The following is a 21,689-nucleotide window of genomic DNA, read 5'->3' as shown; positions in this document are numbered from 1 at the left end:
AGGAGCAGGCTCTCGTTATCTAGGGTTGTGCCGTGTTAGAGAGGCACTTTTGAGGCAAGACTGAAAACAGACCTTTCCTATAGACCGATGGGGCCCGCAGTGGAACTCTATTCTGATCTTTGCCATGAGCTCTGCTCTACCCATTCCCCTACTGGCTGGTGGAGCACTGTGAAAGAAAACTCAATTAAACTAATCTTGGAGATGGAGAAATCCTACAGCCCAGTGCAATATGTAAACACAGGACAAATAACAAATATACAGCAGAGTGAATGCCTGAATAATGGAGAAAGGGGTAATGCAAAGTTTAACAAAATGTATTCGAGATCTGTAGTGTGCAATGTGTAAATGAGGGATGTATGGAGAGTGTACAGTATTTTGCAGTGCATGTTTCAATAGTTAATATACAACTATATGGAAAGCTTGATGGAATATGTGACTACTGGAATAAAATAATAATGCTTACAGCACATTTCAAAGTGTGAATCCTGGAGATGTATAGAACCCACCCTGCGGGCTAATGTGGGAGTGCTGAAAATACTACATATCTTGAGCACTCTGTAATCTGTGAAAATAAAAGATGCAGACAGTATACAGCACATTGCGTAGAGGGGATGCTAGTCCTATAGACAATTCCCAGAGCAACAGAATGTTTAAATGCTGGGCATATGACAAATTACTAGTACAATGTGATTTCTGGTCGTCTTCACATGGTGTTTGTAGCGATTCTTCTAGTCTGCTATGTAGTCAAATGTCTTCCATAATGACTTTTGCAGCCCTCTGTTAATCTTTCTTTCTCTCTTTCTCAGCTGTTGACATGGTCCTCTGTATGACAAAGTTGCCCACCGATAAGGTGTCAATCTGGCTCCTACTCCAAATACTCATCAGTCTTGCATTAATATTCTACATACAGAGGATGTGGCACACACCGGCAGATGTACAGTGCCCGGTCCTAGAGAGAAAAGCCTCCTGGGAGCAGTCAAGGATCATCATCCTGCTCTGGACACTGCCTTTTAACGACCCGTTCAACCTAAACCAATGTGCAGAGCTATTTGGGATCACCGGCTGCTTCTTCACATCGGACCGCAGGTTTTACAGAAATGCTGATGCTGTCATTTTTCACCACGCAGACCTCATGAACAGGCCAAATGATTTGCCTCATTGGCCGCAACCACTCAACCAACGCTGGATCTGGTTCAATTTAGAGTCTCCGGTTCACATTTCCTATCTGGATAGACTTGACAACATGATGAACCTCACCATGACATATAGACGGGACTCCGATATATTCACCCCCTATGGGTGGGCTTTGCTGTCTAAGGAGCCCCAAAACTTCAACATTCCAGCCAAGTCCAGGCTGGTGGCCTGGGCCACCAGTAACTGGAATCCAAACCTCAGGAGGGTGCATTATTATGAGGAGCTGAAGAAACATCTCCAAGTTGATGTATTTGGACCCGGGAACCTGCAGCTGGGAAGGGATGAGCAAACCGCTGTACTGTCCCAGTACAAGTTCTACTTGGCGTTTGAGAATTCTGAGACCCGCGACTACATCACTGAGAAGCTGTGGAACAATGCTCTGCTCTCAAGGACAGTGCCAGTGGTACTCGGCCCCACCCGGGAGAACTACGAACGTTTCCTCCCAGCTGAAGCCTTTATCCACGTGGATGACTTCCCCAGTGCCAAGGAGCTAGCCGAGTTCCTTCTGGCGCTAGATAAGGACGACGAGAGATACCAGAAGTATTTTACCTGGCGTTCTCACTATGAGGTGGTGGGAAGCATAAATTGGCAAACACACTATTGCAAGGCATGTGTCTTCCTGCAAAACAACCCAACATATAAGACCATTCCCAGCATTATGAAATGGTTTGTGTAAACAAATTCCTAGGCAAAAATGCACACCGAAACATAAAGTGCAGTAGAGAAGCCAGAATAAGGATAGCAAGGAGGGTCATTCTTTGGTTAAATAAATATATGGAAGCAGTGAAGAGTTCTGGCTGGGAAAGAAGGACATCAGGAAGAAAGGGGTGAAGGCGTACCAATGTTGCCAGGCAGTCTGATGAGACTACATAATGAGAGTGGTAAATTCAGTTGGGGTTGAGGATGCATAAGCACATAGAGAGAGATGGAAACAGTAAGCAACAAACAGAAGTATGAAACAAGAGCAGGATTGACAATATATAGGTCTGCGCTGCCATGTTATCCAAAAGAATATTGCTGAACAATGGTTCTTGGTCATTAGAACCGTACAGCAACATGGAGCATGTTTGTATGCTTAAATACACATGGAAAAGATGCCAGATTTCAACAGTGAGGACTCTTTGTATTACACAGGCTTCTCATAGCACAGTTTTCAGGCAAGCGGTGGGAGGTTATCTAACAATATAATAAAAGGCCAGATGTATGTTTGTCCCTGTATGTTTGTCCGATGCAGTAGCTTTGCCTGTTGTCACCTCTAGAGTAGCTGTTACATTAGGATATACAGTGGTCCAATTTGCATCGCTTTGTCTGTTGACACCGCTAGAGGCAGCTGTTGGCTTAGGATATATAGTGGTCCTACTATGTCAAAGAAAACATGCACTTTGGCCCGTGTACATGGGCCTGTAAATTAGTATGTAATAAGATTTTCTGGCAAATACGTGGCAAATGGGACATGTTGAGAGACAGACCTGAATTGTCATTGCACTACATGCTTTAGCATGCAGAAATGGGAGAGCTTGAATGTTCCGAACTTTATGGCTGAGGAGAAAATACTCCACTCTACTAGTCATGACTCTGGGAAGATGCTCTAAGCCAAGCCTGAATCAAGGTCCTCATATGACCGCCATGCAGAAACCACATGTCCCTCCTCCATTGCTGGCTGAGACAGATTTTCCCCACACTCTCACTAAATCCAACTGCACTTCTGCTCTTTCAGCCTTCTGCTTCCCCTGGTTCCGGTGTTATGATGGATGCCACTCTCTACTTCCTCTCTGTGGGTGCCTTTTCTAAAATTCTGCCTGCATCTCCATGGTATCATACTGGATGGCGTGTTGGCTCGTAGGGCATCTAACTATGTGGCCCAGCCAAAAGAAGGACTTTCCTGCCAACACAACAACCTATTGAAGGGGATGCAATCCACTTGCATCGAACTCCCTAAAAAGCCTATGGTAAATCCGGATTGCTCATACCCCTGAAAAAAGCATTTCACCCCAACTTTTGGCATCTGCACCATTCTACTGAGAATAACACAATGGATTCACGCCTCCACAATCACCCACTCCTTATTCTCTCCTAAGTTAAACTGTACTCCAGTGCCCTACAGCTCGCTGTGTCGCAAGTTCTTCAAAATAATGTACAGGGGTCATTATTTATTATGTGCATTGGGTAAAGGGTTCACCTATGCCTCCGTGGTCTCAAGGTGCTGCCAGCTCAGGGCGCAGTCACCTTTTAAAATGGTGATCATGAGTGTCAGTGCCCTTCATTGATGGTAACCTCTACTTGTAAGACACATTGTCATCCATCAAGTGACCATACAGCTGTGATCCTTTGCAACTGGGACACAGGGTACACCTGGGCCCAAGGCAGCCCCCTCTAGAGGACATACTCTCCACACCAATGGAACAGCTGATGGCCTCCTTGCAACTCTGTGATGCTGTAACATCCATCATAAACCGCCTGACTGGTCTATCTTGTCCTGACCATTCCCAGAATGACCCCACCTGATTGAGTTAAGTCATGTGACCCATTTAGAAACTGGCTGCATGCAAATGTTTCCTGATGCATGTGTGTATATATGTGTGTACGTACCCTAATAGTGTCTGTGTGTCAATGCTGCTAAGAATGGCTTGCCTTTAGCTTGCCTGATGTTTTCTTTTTATTGCAGGGTCCACATCCAAACTATGAGCAATACAACAAAATACAATGGGCGTAAGTGCATGCACAATTGAACAGGATTCGTGACTTTACCACATTACACATTCATAATAAAGCATGTAAAAACCCTATATAGTGCATGCATTTCATTAGCTTACAGTCTCTGGAAAACGTTCAAAATATGTCCTAAAATTCGTACTAGACAACATGTCAGTGGTATGACCCTGTTGTTCCAAATTCATTCAGATCGCTCTTATTCATTTCCAAAATAAAAAAAAGTCAAACCTCCTTTTAACTCCAGATCAGTGTAAAGTGTTCTTTGTCTATGTATTACTCTCTATAGAAGATGTGTGTTCCACAATGTGTTGTCTTGGCACTAGCCCTGGTGAGGAGAACACAGGCCAGACCAGCAGTTGAAGGCACTGTCGCAGAGCCAGCGTTGACCCTTACAGGGGGAAATGCTTTGGCGAGGATGGACCGGATCTCTAAAGGAAACGCATTCCAGGGAGCGGGAGTCTGGACCAAAAGGGCACGTCTTCCTGTTCCAGGCCGAATTATGACCAAGCAGGTGAAGAAGGGTATGACAGAGCAAAAAGGGGGAGTACGTGTGTGGCAAACGCAGGCAATAGCAACAGGAGACGACAGATAACCCTGCTGATATAGGGAAGTAGAGCGAGATGTGCATGACACTTGAAACCTTTGCTTCCGACCATACGGGCTGGTCTGGGGCAAGTGGATGACCAGAACTGAGGTCTCAAAGACTGGGATGTCCTTGAAAGATGATTGCCACCTCACTTGAGCATAACATCGACACGTCTGTGGTTCCCATCCAGTGGGAAATGGCAGAGATGCGTAAGTGACAGCATGAGGTGGTGTAACCCAGCTCCTACTCCAGTGGGATGATGGTCTGGGTGTCGTCCCCGTAGATGTAGAAGAGAAGCCAATATATGAGTTTAAGGTTTCAAGGGGGTGGACACGGTGCTTTGAGTGGGCAGTGTTGTGGGGAAATCCCTGACCCCCCTTTCGATATTCCATGAGCCCCTGGTCTCCCCCGCATCAGAGACTCACAGCGGAGATGTGCTTCAGGCTCGGGCGACCCGGTCGCACTGACGCGGCTGGGTATGCCCCTTTTATTTATAGTGCACGTGGCAGAGTGCAACGTCACTCCGCCTCATGCTGATCCCTTAAAGGGGCAGCACAACACTCCTCCTTTTTCATGAGGACAACAAATAACAAAATACAACTTGGCATAACTACAGTTAACCCCCAAAACACACCAACACTCTAAACCAAAACACATGTGCCCAATGAGCCTTTATTCACATCCACCCACTGGCTCTCCCACCCCACGCTTGGCAGACCCGTCTGGGGTCAAACACAATCATGGCTCCAAAACATAGTCACTGAAACGAGCAGGTTTCCCTCGCCTTGTCCTCAGGGGGTAACTCCTGCTTGCCTCGGGGATGGGAGTTCCACTGTCGGCTGGGGTGCTCCCAGGAGACTGAGGGAGGGGTTCTGGGCCGCTGCCCTCATCGGGTATGTCCACAACGTCCTGATCCAGGGTCACCTCAGTCATGGGCTCCCCACCTTCTTGAAGAAACTGACGTTCCTTGTCACCGAAGCCCGGACATCCGAGGCAGTCACCATGGACCCCTTGACTGCTATCACGTCCAGCGGCTCTGGTTCATATGTTAACAAAAGCTTCCCATGGGGGTGCCTGTTTCTTATTAGCACCTCGTCCCCGGGCACAAGTTGTTGAGGTCGGAGGCCTCTCACATTATCCTCCTCAATCCGGAGCCGCTGCTCCTGCTCCACCTGTTGGTCATTGATGACTCCCGGCTCCTTTTCACCAACCTCTGGCAGCAGCCCTCTCGGGCTCCGTTTGAACAGGGCTTCCTCCGGGGCCACCCCCGTCGAGGTGTGCGGGGTTGTCCGGTAAACCTGCAAGAACTGATAGAGGGCCCTCTCCAAGCACTGTCCTTGACCTTGCACAATACGGAAGACGTTGTTCAGCATGCGTATCAACCTCTCGGCCTCTCCATTGGCCCTTGGCCAGAGTGGGGTGACCCTCCTATGTGGCACCCCATAGTCTTCCATCAGGGCAGTGAACTGCTCACCTTGTAAGAAGCCCTGTTGTCAGAGCAGAGTGTTGTGGGTAGGCCATGAGCAGCAAACACCTTCTCCACCACCACCAACATGTGTTCGAAGGCCACCGACTGGATGAACTCCACCTCCGGGTACCTAGAATACTCATCTATCACCCCCAGGAATTGAGTTCCTTGTGGTGTGGACCCAAAGTCAGCGCGGACAACCTCCCAGGGACGTGTGCCGCGGGGCATGGCTTCGATGGCAGGCTCCCTCTGGGTGGGCGAGGTTGCCTGGTACCACACACATGAGGCTTCGTATTCATCTATACATCGCTCTAGTTCAGGGAACCACACCTTTAGGCGTAGTTGGGCTTTGGTCTTTGAAGCGTCCTGATGACCTTGATGGGCTAGGCCAATAACCTCTTGGACTTTGGCCTGCGGGACCACAATCCGGTCACCTCTCAATAACAGTCCTTTCTCTGAGAACGACAGTTCTTCCTGCACCCGCCACAGCTGCTCGAGCACCACCTTCTCCTCCTGCATGCGCCCTGCAAGCGACTCCAGTACACTCTTCCACGAACCTTGTTGTAATGCCGCTCTGAGGATGCAGAAGCACTCGTCATGTGTAGTTGCCACCTCCAGTTCTTCGTGTGGCAGGGCATTTGGGGTGGTCGCCTGAACCACCAACTTTATGTGCTCATTGGCCTCCTCTGCGCAGGCATCAGCCTAGCCACCTTGGTGACCACCCGGATGGCGAGAGAGGTAGTCAGCGGCGTTGTTGGATCCAGGCCGATATACCAGTGAGACACCATATTCGAGAAGAGCCAGCATCCACCTGTCGATCCTCGCCAGTGGTTTTGAGGAGGAGCCGGCTAAGATCGGCAGCAGGGGCGTGTGGTCTGTCACTACGGTCACCGGCCTCCCCAGAGAATGGCCAACGCCTCTCACTCTATCTGAGAGTAACACTGCTCCATCTCAGACAGAGCCTTGCTGGCATAGGCCACGGGGCGAACGCTGGAGTCTGGACCCACCTGTGTTAATACTGCTCCCAGGCCAAACGGGCTGGCGTCCACAATGATTTCCGACTGGAGAGCAGGGTTGAAAAAGGTCATGGTATGGTGTCTTCCTCTGTGAGTGCGCTTTTAATGTCCTCGAAGGCCGCCTGCTCAAACGGTCCCCATTGCCACACTGTCTCTTTCTTAGTGAGGGCCCGTTAAGGCTCTGACTAGGACGCCAGATTTTTGATGAAGCGGCCACAGTATGTGACCACTCCCAGGAATCTTCGAATTTCTGACACATTCTCGGGAGGTGTCGCGTCTTTAATGTCTTTTACTTTCCTGGGGTCTGATGACACCCCTCCCGCGTTGAACATGAATCTGAGGAACTCGATGTTCGTCCTCAGCAGCTCACATTTTTTGCGGTGGAGCATCAGGCCTAAAGAGTGAAGTCTCTCAAATGTCTTGGCAAGTCTCTGCAGGTGGTCACCTCCGACCTGGCAAACACAAGGATGTCGTTGCTGATGTTCAGCACGCCCTCTAGGTCTGCCAGTGCACCCCTGATAATGTTCTGAAAGACCTCAGCCGCGGAGGACACTCTGAAGCTGAGTCGCTTGTACTGGTACAGACCCCGTTGAGTCGTGAATGTTGTTATTTATCTCGACTCTGGATGAAGGAGGACTTGGTGATATCCAGCCCTGAGATCGAGCTATGTAAAGAAGCGAGCCCCTTGCAGCTCTGCAATAATGTCATCAATTGTTGGTGTGAGATGGTGTTCCCTCCTGATCGCCTTGTTGGGGAGCCTCATGTGTACACAGATTCTTAACGAATCGGGTTGCTTGGGTTTCTTGGCAACCACAATTGGGGACACCCAGGGTATCGGATCTTCCACCTTCTCGATGATGTCAAAGTTTACCATATTGTCCAACTCCTTGTCCAACAACTCCCTCAGGTGGAAGGGCACCCTGCGGTGCTTGAGGGCAATGGGCTGCACAGACTCATTGATGTGCAGCCTCACCGGGTCACAAGCCATGCGTCCAATTCCTTGGAATAGTCTTGCATATTTCTTCAGCAGAGTTTGGATGTCCTCCACATACACGGAGTACGCAAAACTCACTAGTCCGAGGGCTCCAGCCGCCGCGCAGCTTAGTAAGGTGTTGGTGCTGACGGGCAACACATAGAATCCTGCTTTGATCTTCAAGCTTCCATGCCCCACTTGAGCTACAAATGCACCATCCAGGGGAATAGGATGTGAGCTCGCAAACTTGAAAATGCGAGCCTGCGGGGTTGATAGTTTGGGGGGTCAGGGCATGGCATCATAATGTTTGTGGGCCATGACATTGACTGATGCCCCCGTGTCCACCAGCACCGTAACAGGAGAGTCATTGACTACCACGATACACCTCGGCTGTCTTCGACCCTTGGACTGGAGGGCGTCAATACTTGACACGAAGAAGATGTTTTCCGCCTCCTCCTCGTCTGGTTGGGTGCCTTCCTCCCCCTGGTCTATATGGGCGACATTGGGAGGGCGAGACTGTCTGAAGAACCCAGACTTCACTGGGCCCCTGGGCACCATTACCGTCAGGGAAGCTCTGCAAACACGTGCATAGTGGTCTGCCAGGCCACACCTCCCGCACAATCTCCCTGCTGCTGGGCATTCACCAGGGTGGGGCAGGTCCAAACCCACACTTTTGACAAGCCTCTCCTGGCTTTCTGCCTCTGTCGCAGAAGTTTCCAGCCGGCCTCCTGACACCCCTGCCGCCACGCCCCACAGCGCAGACCTCTTCTTATTTGGTCGTGCGGGAGCCCGCTTCCATCCTTGATGCACATACCTCGGATATCTCTTGGCAACGGCCCAGGTCCAAGATGCGAGGAAGGGTAATCCCTGGTTCTCTCAGCACCTGTCTCCTTAGTTTTCCTGAGGAACACCCTTGGATGAGCTGGTTCCTGACCATGTCGTCTGGGTTGTCCCATGCGCATGCCACTGACAGCCTACTAAGATGGCCATAGAAGGTGTCCAGTATTTCATCTTCTTTCTGTCGAGTGGATAGCATGTCAAACCTCTCGTAGTCCGTATTGGCCAGGGGAAGGAAGTAATTGTGCAGAGCGGTCTTTGCTGAGGCATAGGTCCCCTCTGCAGGCTGGAGGGAGTCCAAAATCTCATGCACGGCCGGTCCTGCGGCATACAATAACGTGGCCAGCTTGCTGCCATCACTGGTTTCCATCGTTGCCCGAAAGTACATGTCAAGGCAATCAACCCATCGCCATCACCTAGGCCCCAGGCTGGATGGGAGGCCAGACACATTAAACTCGGGTATGGGAGGCAGGGCCGCCGGGGCCCTCATCTGGGCCATTACCGGAGGTAGAGGTGGGGACACTCTTTGCTGTTGTGCAGCTGCCTGCCCCTCATCCTGGTTCACTGGATCACTCATGGGTCAAGCACACAAGCACCCCTCCTGGATTGCACCGGGGCCGCAACTCACCCAGCTTGCTTCATCTCCTCACTGCCACCTTGATCTTCCACGTTCCACACCAGGACCACAGCCTTGCAGGCTTCCTTGATCTTCAAAAATCCCCACCAGTGCAGCTCCAGTGCCCACCAGAAATGATTCAAGTGAGGGTATTTGTCTAGGGACAAGTCAACAAGCTTGCCAGTCCAATGAGGAGTGTCCAAGATTTGAGCCAGGGAGGCCCAGGGTAGATGTCTCAGAATAGCCGTCTCCCCCCAGTGCCTCACCTTCACTCAGTGATTTATACCTCGAAAATTGCATAAATATGGAACTTCCAGGTATGGCCATGTAGAAATAGCAGTCAGCTACTCATGTGTCCAATAATTTTGCCTGGATGGCATTCACAGGCCCCTCCAGAGCGCCGTGAAAAGTCAGCGTACGAGGAACAACATGGCCACTGCCGTGTGGGCCGCACCCTCCCCAAGCGTGGAACAAGAGGATTCCTTCCCTCAATCATGTAAAAAATTGAATATTCTATTCACAGCCGGGTCCGGGCATGTCCATGGCCTCGTCGCCACTGTTGTGGGGAAATCCCTGATCCCCCAGCGATATTCCGTTAGCCCCTGGCCTCCCCCAAATCAGAGACTCACAGCAGAGATGTGCTTCAGGCTCGGGCTCCCTGGTCGCACTGACGTGGCCGGGAATGCCCCTTTTATTTATAGTGCACGCAGCAGAGTGCAACGTCACTCTGCAGCGTGCTGATCCCTTAAAGGGGCAGCATCACAGGCAGGGGCCTGGTGGAGCCGGGCCCTGCAGTCTCCAAAAAGAGGGGCTGAGCCAGGGCCCTGCCGGGGCCCCCGGTCCCTCCACAACATTGGCAGGACACATTATCCCGCAGCGGCAGCAGCCATAACGGCAGATGCGCCCGCCATGAAGTCATTCAAGCTGACAGAAGTGTCATCCAGCCACAGCAACGCTATGACTGGCTGCCACTTAGTTCATCAGTCATAGTAATTGCCTCTGGTGACCCCTCGCGCGAGGGTTCACCAGAGGCAGTTATTGTCCCTTTGTTTCCTCAGGTCGCTGAGGCGTCTTTAACCCTCGGCGAACCTGGGGATTCCTCGACATATATCGAGGTTTATAAAAGATGGCTTGAATTGTGTACTTTTCAAGCCATCTTTTATAAACCCCGAAATGTTTAAAAAGATGGCGTGAAAACTACTCAAACCGTAAGGTATGCACACAAATATATATAAATGTTATATATTTGTGTGCATACCTTACTATGGTTTGTGTACTTTGCAGGACATCTTTTATAAACATAGAAATACGTAACATATTTCTATGTTTATAAAAGGTGTTTCGAAAAGTACGCAAACCATAGTAAGGTACGCACACAAATATATAACATTTATATATATTTGTGTGCATACCTTACGGTTTGTGTACTTTTTAAAGCCACGCCCCTCCCACAAGCCACACCCCCAAATGAGACCCTCCTCGATTTCTGACCCAACCTAAAACAGTCCCCCCTCCACTACCCCATCTATCCACCCCAACTCCTAGGCTACCTCAGCACCCCTACCTGTAACCCTCTTGGTGTGTCCCCTGTGTGCAGCGCTCTGTTGCTTCCCAGCTCTCTGCTTGGGCTCTGTAAACCCCATCCATACATATATACACATGCATATCCGGATTAACCAGTATGGGTTAAGCTACAAACCTTGGGGAGCACAAGTGTGAGCCCCGGGGAGAGACGAAACGTTGCGAGGGAGGGAGCAATGACGCACTCCAGGAGTTGGCAATGTGTGTAGTCGACTAAGGAGTCTGTCATGGTACATGGTTTAAAATGCCGGGGGCAGATCAAGCAGGTTGAGACTCTAACTGAAGAAGTGGCCATCCAATTATTCTCCAATGGGGGCCCAGAGGTTACTCTCAGTCACACAGCCAGGATGGAATCCAGTCTGGAAAAGATGAAGAATGCAAAAGTTCTCCCCTGCGTGCTGAAACTTCCTACTGCCCGTTCAGGCTCCAGCCCCTATGCCTACTCCGCCCATCCATCTCTCTTTTGACTGGATTCTGCAACCAGCGCCTTTATGCCCAAGGGTTCTGCGTGCTTTATAAATGCAAAATTAAATAAATAAAGACACAAATGTTTGAGTTGGGCCGTAAATAAGCTCTCATGGGGTTTAGTAGGGTCCGGCAGATGAGGAATGGGGAGGACATTAGCAGGCACTAAAGGATTCAGAGAGGTGTTCTTAAGACTACTGAGCGTGATCTGTAAACACTACGGATTAGTTTGGCATAGCCCATGTGATGGGCATTTCTGCAGTCTACAAGTGAGCTTGTTCGTCCCCCATGGAAATGGCCCTCAGTTCGAAAACGTGAAAGTGTTCTTATGTTTCAAGTTAGTTTTTTTGCATGCCTGATACCACATGATGAATTTAGAGTTAAAGAGCTCACCTGGAAGAGAGGGAGACCAAAGGCTGCTGCACTATGCTGGTGATTTTTGATGATGTCAAGTACAGCAGCCATGCACCCGTGATGTGCCTCAATTCTATGTCAAAAAGCAGTGCTACAGCAATCATGCCCTCCGAGTACTCTGGTGTGAATAGCGGTATACTGCCTTTTCTGCTGTTTAGCAACAGGAGTAAGTGCCATGCCGTGCCCCGTAGAGATGCTTAAAGTATTCAGTTTCTTGCTATAAAGCCCAAAGGAAACTGTAAACACTGCCCATGTTGCTGATAAAACATTATTTCGCTTCCCATCCATTTACAGGAACTGCACCATTGGTGCTGCAGTTATATTGGCCAGTGTCAGGGGATCCACATCTGAAGTAGTATTTTTAAACGGTTGGGTATTGGCTTGTGGCGCACAAAGCTGGAAAAGTAGATTAGTAGGTTGTGACAGTTTCTGAGATTAGTGTACAACATACATTGTTGGTGAGGTCGGGTATGCCAGAGGTATGGGAGTTACTACGAGCTGACCCATACAGCTCCGAAGGGCCCACCAACCCTACCCCCAGAAAAAATGGGGGACTCAACCAAGGGCAAGTTAGACTGTTGTTTATTACAAAAACCAACAGGGATAATACAGGACATTAAAAAATCTCCAGAGTCACCGCTCCCAGACCCGTGTGAACCCTATTTGATACAGAATGTTGTCACAACATGGACCCTCCCCGAAAAACCTATCATTCTTTCTGGTTGGGTGATCGGAGTGGTATACAGTATGGATTGCCCCTAGAGATCTTAGTCAATTGGCCCTTCCATGTCAGGTGGCTGGCCAGCCCTTTCCCCACAAAACAGTCTATTACATTGTTGCCGGGTCGCAGGATTGCAATTGGCCTTTGCCTTCTGCCATCAACTCCTGGATTTCTATCCCCTGATTGTCTGGAACTGGTCTGCCCAGGCCTGGGACCCAGCTCTGTTCTCAGCGCTCTGTGCACCTCTTCAAGGTGATTAGAATGACTACGTGTTCCCAATGTATCTGTTAGCATTACCACTTTTGCCTATGAGAGTGCTCTCCAGGTTGCAACGTTGTTAACTTGTTCATGTTTCACTTCATGTCTGTGTTGCTGAGAACTGTTCATCTTCCCACCAAGGGTGAATGACCATTGTCTAGCTCAGCCGTATCACGTGGTTGAGGACCACAAAATAGAGATCTTCTGGACTGCAATTTATGAGGATTTATTCTGTTTTTCTGCAGATGGCCCCTTGTCCTTTTAGGTTGGGAATGTGCTGCTTGTCTCCGACCTTGGCTATGAGGCCAGGCCTTCCTGTTCTGTGCAGCCTGAATCTGCTTCCCTCGTCTCTTGTTCTGCAGATTGTGGCCTTATGTGATCCTCATTACACTTATACTATGATTTCTGCACAACTATATCGTGCTATGTTTCCTATAGGTTAGTCGAATTTGGTCCTGCCAGACTCCTCACGTGGTCCTGTAGTTCCATAGGGTTAGTTGCCATAAGCATCTGCAAGCTTGCTCTGCTTTTGTTGCCTTGCATTCAGCCTTTCTACACTTGGTTAATGAGAAAATTAATAAAATCTTTTGACAGTATATATATATGTATCTGTCCTATATATACAGTACTGTGTAAACATGTTCTTCGTGTACACGAGTGTGTGTTTGTGTAACGTTGTGCATGGTTGCGAGTGTGCTTCATGACTAACTGTTCTGGTCACTATTCTTTCGTCTAATCATCCTTCCTCACAAACAATCCTTGCCCTTCATCGTATTCCTTCACATTGGTCCTGACTAGTCTCCTACCTCAGTGTTTCATACATAATTCTTCTTCCTGGTCCTTCTCCATCTTCACAGTTCATTTTCTTTGACATAATCCTTCTCATCGTACACCTTCTCATTCATCAAAATCCTTCTCCTTCATCATAGTCATTCATCAAAGTCCATCTTCTTCATTAGCAACCTGAGAGGCACTTTCCACCAATGAGAATGCTTGAAAGGCCAACTGTATTCATTTAGGAAAGCCAACATTCTCAGCAGTCTCATTGGTGTTGGTTGCTTCCCTTCCCCGCTCCCCCTTCACCGTAGCACCCGTGTAGCTCCCAACATGGGTGCTAATGTTGTTTTCTTTTTTTCAAAAAGAAAACGTACCTTTCACTCGGCGCCCGACGCCGCAGAGTGCTGCCACCCAGGCAGTCCCTCTATAATGTTGATGAAGTTAGTAATCAACATTGAAAACTGACTTCCTGGCAGACAGCACTGTGCTGCATCGGGTGGCAAGAGAAAGGCAAGTTATCTTTCTTTTGTAAAACATGTTGAGTTAAAAATAAAAATAAACATTATTAACCGTTTAGGGATCTACATGGATGCTAATGGTGATATGCCCTTTGGTGCAGGCCCACCCTGTAGGTAACAGCCTGCCACCCTTGTTAAGGGACCCTCGATGTGCTCAGGTCCTTAACTTGGGTGGTGGGCCATTACATACAGGCCGGGCCCCCCACTGAGGGGCATATCACCTCATTAAAGCCCTTTATCGTAACCCTTCTCCTTTGTTCTGTTTTTTCTCTTTAACCATAGTCCTTCGTTATAGTGGTTCTCCTTCGTACAAGGTCTTATATTGCTTCATAGTCCTTAATCTTGATTCTGCATCATAGTCCTTCATAATCCTTCTTCTTTGTCATAGTCCTTCATCCTCATTTATTTCCATTGTCATATCTTTTGTGATAATCTTTCAGCTGTTTCATAGTCCTTCCTCATGGCCCTTCCCATTCATCATAGTCCTTCTCTTACATCATAGGCCCTAATGCTAGTCCTTCTCTTCCTTCATAGCCCTTCATCATAGTCATGTGTCATAGTACTTTGTAATAGACCATCATCATCATTTTCCTTTGTCATAGTCCTTGATACTGGTCCTTCTCCTTAATCATATTCCTTTTTGGTAGGCATTTTCCTTCATCATAGTTCTTCATGAAAGCCCTTCATCATAGCCCTTCTCCGTTGCTATAGTCCTTCTCCTACATCATACTACCCAATTCTCCTTTTTATTCATAATCCTTTCTCCTAGTCCTCCTCCTTCATCATATTCCTTCATATTAGTACTGTGTCATAGACCTTTGTCATAGTCCTTCCTCACAATTCTTCTCCTTCATCACATTTCTTGCCATAGTTCTTTTGATTTGATTTGATTTATTTGTTGTAAAGCACCAACTCGCCCATAGGCCTCAGAGCGCTACAATAAATGCAACTGACAATTATAACAAATAACACCAATATCAGGATAAATCAATACAGAACTAATATAAAAAAACAAAAATAAGTCCATCAATTATAATTCCCAATTTGTTGCAGCGACTGAAGAAAAACAGAAGATGACTACAACTGCAGCCAATGACAATGCAGTTTAAATCATTCATAAAGGACCACTGCTTAATTTGAACCCGCCGAAGAAGTCTCCTGGGTTCTAATGCAGCTCCCCCTAGCTTTACAGTGCAGCCAAACCAAAACTTTAGTCTGAAGGGCTTCTCTAGGCAAAGATCTTTCCTGTTTATCCACATTAGTGATGACAATGTTTCTTTGATCCATAACCAGTCCTCCTAAATATGGATCGATAATCTCTGGCATTAAGGCCTTTTTGATGCATATATCTCTCTTCAAAGAGGAGTGAACCAGGTTATCTATGGGGCACCTCAGTATCAGCAGATCTGGACGATTAATGGTCTCATTCCAGACAGGGACAGTAGACCCAAATAGACCCAAATGGTAGCCAGAGGCTAATCCCTGCAATTCTATATGGCCTTTAGAAAATATATAATGTATATCCATTGGGCCACTGGTTGCCTTTGAGTCAGTTTGACAACTTAAATCCGCCTTTCTAACAACTGCCTGTATTATACAGGGGTGTGTTTGGCAACCTCTGTCCACCCTATCTAACTGAGGAATTATCTCGAAGGTGTCCAGCCATCAATCCTCTCCTTGATAGTCTGTCATTTCCCATGATCATGTATTCTCTTCACTCCCATATGGATTTTTAAGAGACCTTCGACAATGACATTATCCATGCTCTTTGAGGGGGATTGCATTGCTTTACTCACTGCTAAGGATAGGCAGTCAATTTTCCCAGTTTGAATTTTCGGAAATACCCCTCTACGGCTAGCCAGGGTGGTCCAGTAGGGATATCTCAAGAGATCTAACAAGATCATTTGTTGTTCCATGCCGGCCATATAGTGCTTTCTAAGGTCCAGGCTAATGGTCAGATAGTCTGTAAAGGGGCAATGTTTGTCATTCATCGATTCCCTTCTTTCTTGTTGCAACCGCTGTCTTCTTTTGGGTACTTCTAGTCACCTTGTGGGTACTTCTAGCTAAGAAATCCAACATACGACTGTCACCTGGCGTCGAAGACCCATCTGCCCATTCCAGAGTGACCTGAGCTGGAGATCCCGCTATAATGCCATCATATCTTGGATCCTCAGTTACCTCATGATTAACAGGTTTAAAAGGAAGGGGGCACACCTCTAAAGGCCTCAACATAGATTTAGATGTTTCCACTCTAGTAACAGGCATTCTAACAGAGATACCTGAATATGGCGACAAGAACGAATAGCAAGAAGCCCCTTTTTCACAACTGCAGGAATTAACTTGTGTAATTAAAATAGACACATATTATTGGCCCGGGTCAGACAAACACAGATAGCAGCCGAGTGCCACAAACTCGCAGCTCACAAGTCGCCACGTGTACAGTGCAGTAAGTCCAGTTCTACATCTCTCGCCTCAAAACAGGGCGCAGATGCCACACGCGCCCACTGTGCAACACAATGCCAGCCACCAGGACTCACAGAGATACTCCAAAATCATTGGCTCTCTCTGCACCCAGCGCCGGCACAGGCCACGGAGAGTGACCCAGCTAAGGTCCAGTGTTCGGCCGCACCTCCCTGCCTGCCACTCCAACCGAAACTCTTTGAGTGTCCCGGGTGCTAGGAACTCCATGACAGAGCTCCGTGACAGCAGCTGTTCAAAGGCAGGTTTGACAAGGCTAGCCGAAGGGACACACAACTGTCAGGCTGTCATGCCACACCACCTTGCAGCCACCTCCAACTGTTCTCTGGGCAATTGGTGCAAATAAGTTTTCCTTCATCATAGTCATTCCCCATAGTCTTTCCTCTTATTCCTTGTCCTTCTCCAAAGTGATTTGTCATAGCCCTTCTCCTTCATCATAGATGTTGTCCGTCTTTCTCCTTCATAATAGTCCATTGTTCTTCTTCATAGTCTTTCATCATATCTCTTCTCTTTTGTACACATCCTTCTTCTTCATCCTACTCCATCATAGGCCTTTGCCATAGTAATTTGTTGTAGCCCTTCTCCTTCATCTTAGTCCTTCTTCTTTATCATGGTGCTTCATCAAAGACATTCTCCCTCATTACGATCCTTCACCATTTTACTTCTCCTTCACCATAGTCCATCCTCTGCATCATAGCCTGTTGTTACAGTCTTCTTCTTTCAACATAAGATTTTCCTTTAATATCTCTTTGTCATAGTCCAAGTGCTTTGTAATAGCCCTTCATCACAGCTGTTCACCTTCATCGTACTCTGTCACAATGGTCCTTCTCTTTAGTCATAGGTCTTTATCCTAGTATTTCTTCTGTATCATAGTTCTTCATCATAGTCCTTCATATCCATAACCCTAGTCCTTCTCCTCCATCATAGTCCTTCATTCTAGTCCTTCTCTTTTGCCATAGATCATCACCTTAGCCCTGCTCCTTCATAATAGTTTGTCATCCTAGTCCTGTCTTCACAATATTCATTCTTCCTTGTCTTTCTCCTTTCCCCTTCATCATTGTCATTTTGTCATAGTCCTTTTTCCTTTGTTTTAGTCCTCTGTCCTATTCCTTCAATATAGTTCTTTATCATAGTCCCTTGTCACATTGTTTCAGCCAAGTCCTCTTTCATCATAGTCCTATGTCCTAGTCCTTCTCCTTTATCATCGTGATTCCACATGGCCCTTATCCTTCATCATAGTGCTTAATTCTAGTGCTTACTTGTCATAATAGTCCTTCATCCTACTCCTTCTCTGACATTGTCCTTAATGGTAGTCCTTCTACTCTGTCTCAGTTCTTTGCATAGTCCTTCTCCTTTATCATATTCTTTCCTCTTCATCATTTTTCTTCACCTTTGTCAAAGCCCTTCATCATAGTCATTTACCTACATCAGAGTTCTTCATTATAGTTCTCCTTCATTATCATTGTCAGTCTTTTGTCATAGTCCTCCACTGTAGTACTTCTTCTTCGTCATAGTCCTTCTATTTGTCATAGTCTTTCACAGTCCGAGCCTTTCATCATAGTCCTTTGTCATAATTATTCTCCTTTGTTTGAGTCATTCATCCTAGTGCTTTGTTTGAGTCCTTCATCATCATCCTTCTTCATAGTCCATCATCCTAGTCCTTGGTCCTAGTCCTTCTCCTTAATTATAAGCTTCCCTTCATCCTAGTCTCTTCCATTCATCCTAGTAATTACTCTTCAGGCTCATACTAAGCCCTCTCCTTCGTGGTAGTCCTTAGTTCTGCTCTTCTTTTTCCTTCATCCTAGTCATAGTTCATCCTAGTCATTTCCATTTGTCCTAGCCCTCCCCCACCAACGTATGCAATCCCTTTTCTCTGTCATTTGGCTATGTCTTGCTCTTTCTTCCTCCTCTCTCTCTCTCTGCTTCCCTTCTTCACGATAAAGAGTGTGGTGTTGGTCACGGAGAAAATAGCATAAGAGAATGCAAAGAAAGAATTAAAGGCTGCATGGGGACTTTATAATGGGGCTGGATGCTGCAAGCGTAAAATGTGATATAATTTATGATCTTCTGTTATGCGTGCAATTTGCAGACACGGAGTAAGTAGAGCAGCCACTTTAGTTGTTGTGGGGGTAAATACTAAGTCATACATAATACACAAATGTTTATCAGACAGAAATGTGAATGCAGCCTTCGCGCTATCAAATCTTTACCTCAGTTATAACCAGCATTTTAACAAACATAAATGCTCTCTTAGCATGGACAGTAAACTAGTACTGGGGCTTGCTAAAGCGCAATATTATCATCGTATTATAAGCAACAGTATTGCATGCTCTCCCATGGCCCTGTGTATGTCTGTATTCTATTTCAGAACGGCAGAGCACTACTATTTGGCCCTGCAGTAATTGGATTCATAGAGGATACATCGTTCTCTTGGACATTTTCTATGGCCCTGGGTATTAGTTGCTTCACATTATGTTTTAACTTCATTAGTGATTCCATGCTGGATGGTAGAGACAAAAAGCCTCTGTATTAAGGGGGCACTACTGAGCAGCCTGCAAAACGGCTGCGTACTGCTAGAGCTCCCGCTCCGCCGGTTTTTCCCAGCCTCTAGCACCCTCTCAATCACATCAGCTGCGTGACTTGGGAAGCACCGGAATGAACCTTGTCTGATGCTCCTCACAGTGCACCGTGGATTTGCCGTGCGGTCCGCTTGGCTGTCCTAGCTGCTTCTCGACTCTATTCAGCCTCCCATGCTGGTCGCTGTCCACTGCTGGCCCTCCAGGCATCCCAAGGCACCAGGCTTTCTGGTGCTGCGCCTCTGACTGTGGGTGTGTTGCTGCCGCTGGCCCGGGTGAGCACCTAACTTCCCTGTTCGACCTCACCATGGCTATCTTCTCCGGGGGGTGGCGACTGCTGAGAGCCCGCGGGCTTGATGCTCAGTGGGCGCCATCTTGGATGTTCCCCTTCCCCCGATGAAGTGGGGTAGAGCTTGCAGATGGCAGGCGCGGCATCTGAGGTCAGGGGCTGAGGGGTGCTATATATAATATGAACATTCCACGCTACTACAAACTACACACATTACATTGGAGAGTGACTAAGCATGACTAAGCTCTACATAGTGGAGCAGGAAAGAGGGAAGGGAAAATGGATGCCTTCCCCAGGCAGACACCTACATCCACAGTACAAGACAGTGGGGGTGAATGCAATGAGGGTCAATCGCAAGACAAAGACACCCCCAACATAAAGCTCCTGTTTGACAGCATGCAGGCTGGCTATGCATCCGTTAACACTAAGATGGACAACACTATGGCAAATATAAACATGCTGAGAGCCAAACTTGAAAAGGAGACTGAAGGAATCACAGAAACTGAAGGGAGGATAAGCACTGTAGAAGATGATGTTATCACCATGAAGGCTGACTTCACGAAAATGGCGAGGGACCTGCGGTGCACTGTTGCGAAGTGTGAGGGTCTTGAATCATGTTACCATTGCAATAATATCTGTGTAATTGGATTTCCAGATAATGCAAAAAGTGGTCCAATGGAGGATTTTGTCGAGAACCTCCTACTGGCTTTCTGGGTGACCATCTTTTATTGCTACATTTCCCTGTGGAGTGCAACCATCGAGCTCTTACTCCTAAATCAAAGCATAGGGCGCCCATGAGGCCCATAGCAGCCAGAATATTCAATTACTGTGATCGGAACATGATTTTGCGCCATGCCAAAGAGAAGGGTGATCTCCGGTATGAATCCTCCAAGATAATTATTTTACCCAGACGTCACGGCGGCTGTGCAGGCGGAACGAAAATACTTCTATGGGATCAAAAAGCTACTGTGGGACAAATAGGTGACATAGGCAATGTTATTTCCAGCGAAGCTTCGTTTTCCATTTAGGGAGAAGGTCTACTTCTTTATGCTTCCTGAGGAAGCAGCCATGAAATCTTGGGAGGATAGCTCAGGGGCAACATGCTCGCCTTGGAAGCAAGACAAAGTGGACCAACACAGGTTCGATCCCCAGGTCTGCGCTTATGAATCTCTGGGTATTAAGCGCGTAATCCGTAACCAATTATAATATTTATCATAATAATAATTGAGGCCAATGTTCCTCTGCCGAGAAAGGTTTCCAAAGGCTGTGTTGGTCTAAACCCTAATATCATTGACCAATAGTGAACCGTTTATTCCAGTTTCTCTACCTTGTATGTCTCATTACCTTTATCTGATTCTGTCTGGTTTTCTACTCGTGTCAACAGTTGATTGCTCATTTGCATATGTGGACGGTGGATATTCTTACTGAAACCCGGGAGGATGTGGTGAAGTTGGAGTTCATATCGACTGTGCACATATTTGGATCATTCCCTGGTAATCCTCAGTTTGGTCTTTCATAGACTTGTGTGTCACAGCTAGCAGTAGAAATGTAAGCCTCAGGCATTACAAGATAGTGTATCATTCGACGCTGAGCGAGAGTGTAGTCAGAAAACTGTTTTTTAATGTAATTTGGGCTCTGTTGACTCCATGACTACGATATGGCAAAGGTTTAAAGTGTACATTAGGGGTATTGCACCGATGACGGAACTTGGGGTATTGAGCCTCATTAGAAAAACATAAAGGATTCCGAATTCAATCTCTCCAGACTAGGGACAATGTACGCGAGCAATAACACAAAGGACACATTAGCACAGATTAAGCTGGTCCTAGGTAGATTTCGGGCCTATTCGAGCAGGGAGCTAAAATACATGAGGAGACCACGGCAGCCAGATGGTATGGTGAGGGATGACAGACCTGGTCAGCACCTGTCCAAACTTCTACGACAAGAAACTGGTGCAACTAGTATTCTGCTTATTCATAATTGAGCGGGTGAAGTGTCTTTCCTGAATTCTATTCTACTTTGTATACTTCCCGGAATGAGGTTCTTACCGCCCACTGCCTCCAGTGAATACGGATACTAAATCAATGCTAAGGGCCCTGCTAATAGTCTTTTGCCTTCTATGGGCTATACTATTCACCTGGACCAGGCTGGGTTTATCCCTGGCCGCTCCACAGCTTTGAATATCTGTAGATTTTTTTACATATTAGCTC

At 47.3% G+C, this 21,689-nt stretch overlaps 1 protein-coding gene across 10 annotated transcripts in view; it reads left to right on the top strand.

Annotated features, from left to right (window-relative positions):
• LOC138503805 (3-galactosyl-N-acetylglucosaminide 4-alpha-L-fucosyltransferase FUT3-like) overlaps positions 1-4,149 on the top strand; it is a 128,708-nt gene extending 124,559 nt beyond the window's left edge. For all 10 annotated transcript variants that reach the window (XM_069623813.1, XM_069623810.1, XM_069623812.1 and 7 more), the window contains one exon: positions 807-4,149. In XM_069623813.1, coding sequence (XP_069479914.1) covers positions 807-1,870 — 1,064 coding nt within the window. In that variant the 3' untranslated portion in view covers positions 1,871-4,149. The remainder of the gene's footprint in view (positions 1-806) is intronic.
• The last annotated feature ends 17,540 nt before the right edge of the window (positions 4,150-21,689 follow it).

Source organism: Ambystoma mexicanum, chromosome 11 (genome assembly GCF_040938575.1).
Source record: "Ambystoma mexicanum isolate Mex_15411 chromosome 11, UKY_AmexF1_1, whole genome shotgun sequence".
NCBI lineage: Eukaryota > Metazoa > Chordata > Amphibia > Caudata > Ambystomatidae > Ambystoma > Ambystoma mexicanum.
Note: the sequence above shows the minus strand (reverse complement) of the source record. Positions and strands in the feature narration are given on the sequence as shown.